Source organism: Sebastes fasciatus, chromosome 7, assembly GCF_043250625.1.
Source record: "Sebastes fasciatus isolate fSebFas1 chromosome 7, fSebFas1.pri, whole genome shotgun sequence".
NCBI lineage: Eukaryota > Metazoa > Chordata > Actinopteri > Perciformes > Sebastidae > Sebastes > Sebastes fasciatus.
Genome location: NC_133801.1, coordinates 31,873,832 through 31,884,208, shown reverse-complemented (window position 1 = coordinate 31,884,208; position 10,377 = coordinate 31,873,832). Strand labels below are relative to the sequence as shown.

The 10,377-nt window shown below is 40.9% G+C and overlaps 1 protein-coding gene across 1 annotated transcript in view; it reads right to left on the bottom strand.

Moving 5' to 3' along the window:
• Window positions 1–723: 723 nt before the first annotated feature.
• The window catches only part of frem2b (FRAS1 related extracellular matrix 2b), a 63,694-nt gene continuing 54,040 nt past the window's right edge, over window positions 724–10,377 (bottom strand). Inside the window, exons 17-24 of the mRNA XM_074640323.1 lie at window positions 7,829–8,021; window positions 7,603–7,707; window positions 7,107–7,234; window positions 6,896–7,030; window positions 4,292–4,418; window positions 3,568–3,755; window positions 3,334–3,480; window positions 724–1,931 (exon numbers count right to left, since the gene is read on the bottom strand). Of these exons, the coding sequence (XP_074496424.1) occupies window positions 1,422–1,931; window positions 3,334–3,480; window positions 3,568–3,755; window positions 4,292–4,418; window positions 6,896–7,030; window positions 7,107–7,234; window positions 7,603–7,707; window positions 7,829–8,021 (1,533 nt within the window). The 3' untranslated portion in view covers window positions 724–1,421. The remainder of the gene's footprint in view (window positions 1,932–3,333; window positions 3,481–3,567; window positions 3,756–4,291; window positions 4,419–6,895; window positions 7,031–7,106; window positions 7,235–7,602; window positions 7,708–7,828; window positions 8,022–10,377) is intronic.

The window sequence follows — 10,377 nt, the reverse complement described above, 5'->3', positions numbered from 1 at the left end:
CTTGTATGACGTTTATCCTATGTGCACAATATTCTAATAACATGGCACATAACCTGTAGATGTGTATTGTATATTGAAATCCCAATAACAAACAAGTTATACAGTTTGAGAAATTTGAATAGGTTCAAAGGTTCAAAATGAAAAAGGGAGATGAAATGATATAGATTTGTGTCGGTACTAAATAACAAGCACTGAAAAATAAATAAACACATTTCAAACTAATAAATGAGGGAGAGGACAGCCGTTCTGACAGTAATGATGTTGATTGAGCGTAAAGCATAATATTCCCTTTAAGTGAAATCTGCTAAACGTATTAGACCATATTTCAAGGTTTAAAAAAAAAAGAAAAATGAACAGCACAGTCAACACATAGCCCTGTTGTGAGAAGGATTTAGAGTCCCAGCTATCTCTACTAAGCTACAGTAGTGTACACTTACAAATTTAGCATACCTGTTGTGACAAGAGTGAAAATAGTTTCTGTTGGAAATAGTGGCTCTGGAACCGCTACTATAGTACACTGTACATTGCAGACCAGCTGTCTTGAAAGTCAATTCAATACTACAGACTAACAGTTTCACTTCTATTATTTGATAGTGTCAATTATAAGGTCTTGAAATCATACAGTGTTTCAACAACTACATATTAGGGGGGATTTAACAATAATGATTGGCCATTGATAAATACTGTTTTTCATGGGATACGCTGTAAAACACAAACTGGTGGAAATACAGTAGATCAGACGCACAATTCCATTCAAATCAGCATTTTTTTTTTTTTACAGTTTCAAAAAGTCTTAAAATACAAAAATAAATGCATGCAAAAACATGAGCACAAGAAAACAACGTGAAAAAATATTGTTTTCACTTGAGTGGATGTCTTACTGATCACACGGGACAAAACATACTGTAACATAACATACATCATAAAACCTCAAAACTGTGATTTCTTAGGCACGCACTGAATCTATAAGGACAAACCATTCTCTATAAGAACAGACAGTGTAAGCAACTATGGACAGTGTCTCGATGCAGCAAATCAAACATACAAAGCCTGTTGTTAACAACTACTACAGTATGCGACATATCCACCTTCTCTTGACCTACTCAGTGAAACACCAAATGCCGTTCAAGTTGAGAGGCATCTCCCGTAGCACCTTTGGAAACGTAATAACACCTTTTTTTGGATCAAATGGCATCAAAAGCAAATCAATAAGTGAGTAGTGCCTTGAAACAGCTGCTAACAAAGTCCGTCCCCACTCCCCGGCCATGGAAGTGACGCAGTATTTCAAGTAGATTTCTGAACAGAATCAAAGCTCTTGTAGTTTGTGTTGCTTCACACACAATCTTCAATCTTTCTATCTAAATGTGAGGCACTTGCAAAACAAAAATATTAACTAAAACTCTCAATCATCAGTCTGTTTGTTAGACCTCTGAGCTGTCGCTGAGCTTGGCTTGTGTCATCATGGGCTCTGCGCTGCTGGAGCTCTTGGGTGCGTCTTTGTTCTCTCGCTTGGACCGGACCAGTAACACCACGGCGATGATGAGGAGCACAGTGAGGAGCAGCCCGACAAAGATGCCAATGATCAACACTAGTCTGTCGTCATCACTGTCGTCTCTGTGGTTGAGCTCACGGGGGATGATCCCTTTGGTGAAGATCTCCCTCTCTGGGCTCGTCCGCCGCTGGCTGCTGCGGTCCAGCGCGATGTGGAGGATGTTGGTGCCGCGGTTGTTGCTCCGACCGATCTCCTCTATTCCGTCTGGCACATCGTTGGCTGATCTTCTGGTGCGATGCTGTTGAACGCTTGGAAGCAGATGTGTGTGCTGGCTCATTGCATGGTACTCCAGGCTTCTCTTCCCTATGCCACGGTTAGCGTTGTCCCGGGAACGGACGGTGTAGATGGTGTGAATATACCACTCTCTCCCTGAAGATACCTGGAGAAAGCAACAATTATTGTTTTAAAAATGATACCTGTAGGTCATTTTTATGGCACATCTTTCTGCAGAACACCAGTTCCTTTTGATATCCTTAAGAGTTCAGTAATAAAGAAATAAAATACTGTTAACACTGTTAGAAATACAGCTACTGTCAGTGTAGCTTCCCTTTATGGATGTTTCTTGTGGTATTTCTTCTGTACTAGCGTATATCTGGCCATATAGTGTAGCAAGTGCAGTTACTGTACATTGGAGTTGAAAAACAGAAAAAGTTTTCAGCCACTGGATAACACTCATCAGGCCTGTAGACACACTGATACTGACATTTTCTACTTAACAAGCCAAGAAATACAGACTCGCTGACCAGAGGAAGCAATCTGGACCCGACGAAAGAGGGGGAGTCTGAGTCATACACATAATCCTGTGATCAGGGGCCGTATAAAGGCCAGCCCACACGGTGATGATGGATTTGCTCACTTGCCATAAGGTCTAATGCAGAAAGTGTCAGGCCAGTGAATATTTTTCTCTTGGCTTGTTAAGAGGAAAAAGTAAAATATCAGTGGGAAAAAAAACATCTTTTAAGGTCACTTTCTGTGACTCTTCTAGCCATTATTTTCATCTTGCTCTTTCCACTTGCTCTCTACACAGCGGGATGCCACGAGTTCACACCAGTTCCCTGAGAGTTACATTCCAGGCTGAGTTAAGTGGCCACAAAAAAATGTAAATTCCAGCACAGAATAACCTTTATGATGCAGCACAGATTGGTGAAATATGAGAATTTATGGTGTGTTGAATGTGTTTCTTGTAGGGTTGTCAAAGTTAACGCGATAATAACGAAAATTAGTTTGAACACCAACACTACTAATTTCTTTAACGCAGTGACACAATCGATCTTTCAGAGGTTGTAGCGGGCTCAGCCAACCATGTCATACTAGCTTGTCGCGAAGGAGGCTAAATAACGCTCCAAACTTGCGCTAAATTTTGGCGAAGAAAAACTGTCATGGCCATTTTCAAAGGGGTCTCTTGACCTCTGACCTCAAGATATGTGAATGTAAATGGGTTCTATGGGTACCCACGAGTCTCCCTTTTACAGACATGCCCACTTTATGATAATCACATGCAGTTTGGGGCAAGTCATAGTCAAGTCAGCACACTGACACACTGACAGCTGTTGTTGCCATGTTATGATTTGAGCATATTTTTATGCTAAATGCAGTACCTGTGAGGGTTTCTGGACAATATGTCATTGTTTTGTGTTGTTAATTGATTTCCAATAATAAATATATACATATAATTGCATAAAGCAAGCATATTGGTCCACTGCCATATTGATGAGAGTATTAAATACTTGACAAATCTCCCTTTTAGGTAATTTTTTCTTGTACTTGACATTTACACTGACCTGGAAGAGAGCTGAAGAATCAATTCTGAAACCATCTGACCCAGGTTGTCTCACTAGAGTTAAAGCGCCGGGGTCATCCACCGCCAGGAAGGCATTGAAAGCTATGTCGCCAAATGAGCGGGCCTGGGTCTCTGGCTGGGCCTTGTCCTGGAGGGAGAAGATGACACAGGGAGGGATATTTAGCTTTGAATGGACACAAAGCACATGTGACATGATGAGATATACAGTACTTACAATGATTTTGAATCTGTAGAGTAGTGAGGGAGCATCAGCCAGGCATCCAAACTCAAAGTTGCTGGGGTTGTATTTAGGGACATATCCATCGGCTCCAGTACACAGGAACACTTTCTCTATGTTACAAATAAACGAGTCGCCCAAGTTCTGCACTGGATCCACCATCACTCGGCCGTAGATTATATCCCCTGAGGGAAGAGAAATACAGTATTCATCACTGCAACGCACATAAACTATAGCTGATGGTTTAATTGAAAGTTGTACTAAAAAAGGTTTTTATTATGTACACTGATGCAGGTCTCTTGAATGGTTTTATTTTGCTCAGACAACAATATTGAGAACAACATTAAAACCCCAGCTAAAACTACTCTTTCATTCTTGGCAACAAGAGCTCTCCGCGCTCACTTGTTGAGAAAAATTTAATTCAGACTCTTGTAATTAGCGTAAGACATGAAAGTGGTAAAAGTGACACTTCATCGGGGCCTCATTTTTATTCAAATTTTATGCTCCCAGGTCAGGGAATAACAAACAGTTCTGCTAAATCAACAGAAATATTCATCACACAGGGATTTCTTTTTGATCTGTAGAAGTCCAAGGAGCTGAGTAATGAAATACATTCACAGACATCCATGCAGCTTCAATAACTATTTGGGCCCTGTTTGTTTATGTTTTTTTAATCCATAAACTTTCAAGAGCAGTTTATGACTGCATGTTATTGCCTCACCTTGTGAGAAGGCAGTGTCACTCTCCTGTCCAAAGCCCATGGAGCCGTCTGAGAGCCAGAGCGTCCGCTTAGAGAGTAAGAGCATCTGTGTGTTCAGATTGAACTCAGCAGCCACGGGGTCGCTGACCTAGAAACACATACAGGACAGACAAGACACGCACAAAACATGTTTAGAGACAAAGCCAAGCAAAGCTAACTTATAGACACTAGGTGAACAATCTGAAACACATCATTCAGGTACATACAGTGTGTCTGGTAGACGTTTTTGCTCAGTTTTATAGATTTCATATAATTGTTTTACTCTATGTCAGACAAAATAAGACATTTCAAGACATCTCTTTGGTATAGGCTGATGGGGATTTGTCTTTATTTGTGGCATTTTATGAGCAGAACAATTAATTAATGTGTCCATCTTTGCTATTATCACTGTAGATGGTGATGTTGAAGCTGGGGTGGTTAGACGTTGGCATCAGGAGCTGGACATATAGCACTGCAGGTGCAGCTAAATGGATTAGAAGGGGGATGTTGATTAGAGATTTGTTCCTGTCAGCAAGAGTAAAAAAAGACTTTCAGTTTTACGAGTACTTGATTAGATGGAGTGGACCAGGAGGAGGGAGGTTCCTCTTAGATTTTTCAAGCGATGGGATAACAGAGAGAGGCAAGACAATAAATGACTGAGTAGGAGCCAAGAGGTTTGGCTTACAGGAAGTAATGAATGAAGGAGACGGGGTGTATTAATGAACGACTTATCATCCTGATTTAACTTTCACAAAGATTCATAAGCCCATTTTTCAAATGTACAGTAGTAGTCTGGATTCAAACAAGCAGTTGTGAGTCCAAAAAACAAACAAACATGTAATTTAATCCATACAGGTTTTAACTGAGATTGTGACACCGTCACAAATATATATAATTATATATATTTAATACTAAAAACCCTTGCAAGGTTAAACCTCTGGTGCACTTTGTAAATGTCACCCATGCTTTAACTTATTTGCCGTGCGTAGTCTCATTTAGATCTCACTGGTCATGTGATCTGTTTCTCCAGAATCACAGGTGGAAGGGTGCGTGGTCTAGGAAAACAAAGGGAAGAGAAATGTTTTTTGAAGGTAGACGGTGGAATAAAGATAGGAGCCGGAAAGCCTTCAGTAGAGAGTGGAGTAACATTTAGTTCCTTTTTATGGATGTACCTCGTCCATCTGAGGTAAACAAGGAGATCTGTGTGATTTAAGGACCATAACTATCGAGCAGAGGACTGGAAATCAAGTCGAGGCCGGAGTTACCAATTCCCAATACTAAGTCCGGTAAGTTCAGTTATTTTGGGGATTTTCTGCAATGCATTACTTTTCCTGTATTTCTACAGTTTGAAGGTTGGAAATTTTGTTTTTGGGACATTTTGGTTGTATCATGTGGTCCTGTTAAAGTGGCAGTAGGCTGTATATTGTTGTCATCATTGGGCAAAGATTCCAATAACCTTTCAGCATATTGTAATTCAAGTGTTCTGAGAGAAAACTAGACTTCTGCACCTCCTCATGGCTCTGTTTTCAGGCTTTAAAAAATCTAGCACGTGACGAGAGACTTTGACCAATCACAGGTCATTTCAGAGAGAGAGCGTTCCTATTGGCTGTGCTCCGGTCTTGTGACCAGTACTTGGCGTTCCTTCAAGTCATCGCAACCTTATCTCAACATGGCTGCCGGGTCACAAACTTTATCATTTTACAGCTAATCCGTGCACTACAAGATGATTCTGAAAACATTTGAGGAGAGCAATAGGCATTAACGTAACATAATATTGATTCATATTTGATCAGCGCAGCCTAGTTTGACCGTTTGGTCGGAGTTCGCGAGTGATTGACAGCCGGCTCTCATAGACAGCAGATGGACAGCAGATCCCAGATCAGCTTTGACTGCTTGTTTTCCTCCGGTCTGTGAAATCTTGCAGATGCCGTTAGGAGCACCGGAGGAAACAGAGGCACATGATTTTTTTCAGGTTACCTGTTTCATGTACTACTGTCAGGATATAGCGACCGTTTCATAAAAATAACTTTTTTTAATCATATTTGCTCCAATCTCGCCTACTTCAGCTTTAAGGGGGACTTGAATTAGATACACCTTGTGGAAATTTGGTTGGATTACATGGTCTTGTTAAGGAGGACGTTTGAGTTAGACAAACCTTATGGACATTTTGGTTGGATCATGTGGTCTTAAGGAGGACTCGAATTGGACACACCTTGTTGACATTTTGGTTCGATCATGTGGTCTTGTTAAGGTGGACTTGAGTTGGACATTCAAGTGGACATTACGTTATTTTCTCGTGGACTTATTTGGGGGGATGTTTTCTTAAGTGTCCTTTTAGTGCATTCCTTTTTTGCAATTTCCTCTTTGAACCAGGTCTTGGTATCACAGTAGCTCTCGAATTGTAATTGGCTTTAAATTTAAGCTGAGTGTTATAAGATGGCAGAGCCTCACATTGTATTTTAATTTTAGAAAATATTATGCTCCATCTCATCCTGAATCCTAGTTTTGCTGACTAAATTGTCTCAGTGTTCAATAAACTTTCCCATATTTTCCACATCTAATTTTAGTCGAGGTCAGCTAGGTCACCTGCTGAAAGCGGATGTCCATGTCGAAGGTAAGAGGCTCCCTGGGATTGCAGACAGGAGGGATGGTGTACTCCAGGCTGGGAGGGGATGTGCAGGGTACCAGCTTCACCGTGTACGTGCCAGAGTAGTCACGCACCTGAGAAGGGAAATTACGTTTACAGTGAGAATTAGGTGTAAAAACAATTAAAGTGGAAATCAAAATGTTTACTCACAGCAAAATCCGAGACAAATGTCCACTGCTGGATGGGCTGGTTGTAGGTGGGCTCGTTTCTCACAAGACTGATGTTAAAGGTCAGACCGGCGTGGTCCGGACACATGACCATGGAGGTGAGTGGTGAAGCTGATGGAGAAATACATCAATTAAAATGTATGTAGCATGCTCAGATGCAAATTGAAATACTTCAAAAACAAAAAAGGCATAACAAATACTTTACCATCATTTGAACTAATAATAAATGTGATTTTAAAAGAAAATTATATTAATTAATAGATTATATTATAAAGCTTTAAATGCACTGTCACAGGTAAAAAAGCCATAAAGTTAAAAGCTGAGTGAACCTAAACAAAATCTAAACAAAATCTAAACAAGAAACATGTTTCATTTCAACTTTTATGCCAAATATGACATGCTATAAAGCCACATTTATATATCATATCCAGTTTAGACTGCTAAACACTACTGTACATCCCATGTATGACATACTGTACCTGGATGTGCAAACACAAACAGCCCTCTGAATCGAGCTTCAGTGCGGAAGTTGACTACTAGTCGTCCCTGTCCATTTATACGCATGCTGGTTGGGTACAGGGCACCTGCAAAGACACAGCACAGCTTTAATTTGCCTACTTTACTGATTTACAATCCCGTATTCAGTGAAAGTGACACATTTTTAAGTAATCCTCAATTTTATGTCGCAAACTGCTCAAGTCTTACCTTGTAGTTCAGCCTCTGGAGGGCTACCGATACCGTCCCTCCATAAGATGGCAGTGTCGTACACGAATGTGAGCCTCAGCTCTGACTGCAAGTCAAAGTGCTGCCATCCTCCTGCTCCCACAGGGGAGTGGAAGACGTAGGACACATGGAGCGGTACTCGTAGGGTCACATAGGACTGGACCAGATTCAACACCTGCAGTGAAAACCAACATGTTGTGTAAGAGCAACAAAAATAAATCATACTTCTAGGGCTGTCCCCTCTTAGTCGATTAGTCAACTAAGATTTCTTTAGTCGATTAGTCATTTTTTTATGCTTGTTTTTCATGATGAATGACTTATTTCCAAGAAAGTTATGAGCAAATATCTGGTAGACACAAGATGCTTTTGTGATTCTTTGTGGAGAAACTCAGTTTTACAGATCTGTCGATTAAATCAACTTATCGATTAGTCGACAAAATCAAGTGAGTGTTAGTCTGAGTGAAGAATCTCTTTTCACAGATTGATTTAGCCTTGTTATAGAGGTATTGGGTTTATCGAGAGAAACATTAAGACACCTTGAATAAAGTGCATGTATAATACCTCTGGAGATAAAGACCAATATTCTACCATTAGGGCTGATTTAAGTTCTGTTCTGAATAGTGCTTCAGTCCACGGATTGATCGGACTTGGTAATGCGTGTATTAGGGAAATTTCCGGGGAAATCATGCCTATAATGTTAACTTAGAGTAAGCATTAGTAAGTTCACTGGATGCTCTATAGTTGTGAGACTGAATGTATTCTCTAAGTGGTCATGGACTCTAACATTACAGTGAATCACTGCAATTTTTACTTCTAAATCAATTTAAAACATTTGCAAATCAAATGTGTCCAAATCATAATGTATTGCTGAACAGAAAAATATAAAAAAAATTACATTTGCTGGGTATACTGAATGATTCCCAAGCTTTCCCACTCTAAAAGAGCTGTCTTAAAATGGTCAAAGTATTCCAAGTGGTGAAAGTCCTCGGAGGGAGCGCTCTCCGGTATCTGCACTTTCCTCTGACCCGTGAGAGGTACCTGCCTGCACTTGGTGCTGTGTTCGTGTGGGGACGTGCCTACTACGCCTCTGGGCGCTGAGAGCTCACGCAAATGATTTGCAGAATGGCCTTCTGACACATCCTGCTGGGCCTTTAATAGATTCCTATGGTCTTGTTAAGCTGGGCACTAAGCCCTACACTGTGACATGACACTGGCCCCGGCCTGCACGGAGCTGTCTCTGCTCAGCCCGCCGGCCCGCTTAGAGGAGCGCTCGGGTCACAGGGCGCCCACAAACAAAAGGTGGGGTTTTTTTCCATCGGTCCTGCCGTACGTATCCTGAAACTGAAAAAAAAACTCAGTCTGTGCATCTACATACCGTCTTTTGCTCTGTTCAGTAACCATAGCAACACAATCTACATACAGTGCTGTACAAGACCTGAATGTATACCATTCTCCCCTTTTGATGGAAAGACAATAGGGACAGGAACAGAGCGTTCTTCAGGATTTTGAGACTGTCTAAGTAGCCTGAGGATCAAAACCATTCATCTCTTTCATAACTTTCTTTTAAAAATGATTGGATTATCTCTGATCAGTGTGGTCACTAATCAATGAAGACAGAAGTGCTCACCATTTAATGCAAAGTATATTGATTTTAACCTCAAGGTAAAGTTTATATTAGCGGCAGGAGTCTGCTTACTTGTCCAGACATGTTGATTATTGCCACGTTCTCATTTACATCATGCGCCTACAGGCAACAAAGTTCCACTTGTTGAGAGAGGCTGTTATCACCAGGGTGATGCCTTTGTTATTAAATAAACCTGAAGCCATGTAAAATGAGAAACTCCTACTCTAATAACAAACCAATAATCACTCTTATGTATTTGCGAGTGCTGTAGGGGTTTAATTAATAATCCTCAGTAGGGAGCGTAGTGGAGGTTTTCACCATGATGCGCCCCGTGCACTCAACGCGGCCCTTCTTTATCAACACTCTGCTTTAATTAACTGCAAGTCGACTAACTGTACGTTCAAGGTGACTGCAAATGTTGAAGGCTGCGAGGCATGTATGCCAGGAGGCCACAGAGGGCTTTAATATTTCCCACTCCACGTGTAACAGCTGCTGCTACAAAGAGCACATTGTACACATAGCAGAATAGAAGAATACAGATTTTTTTTTCATGAGGTTGCTGGTTATTGACTTGCCACTTTGAGAAGACAAATAACTGGTGTTCCCAGGAGTTGAAGGGAGCAGAGTGTCGAGTTAGTCATTACTTCAGAGGTTAACACGTCTCTCCAGACAATAATGGATGACCTCTCTACAGGCTAGTATTTACTTTAGGATCTTTAAAGGAAAACCAAGCAGGCAAGCAGATTTTTAATATGCCTGTTAATGATTAATTAGGATTGGAAATCCAGGAGGATTTTGAAATGAAAATGGGCAAGACGTGTTATAGGACAGAACGGACCAGTAACTGCTGAGTCCACATTCCTATCCTCCAGGGGCTCTGCTGCTTTATTGAACTAACTCCTTGCTC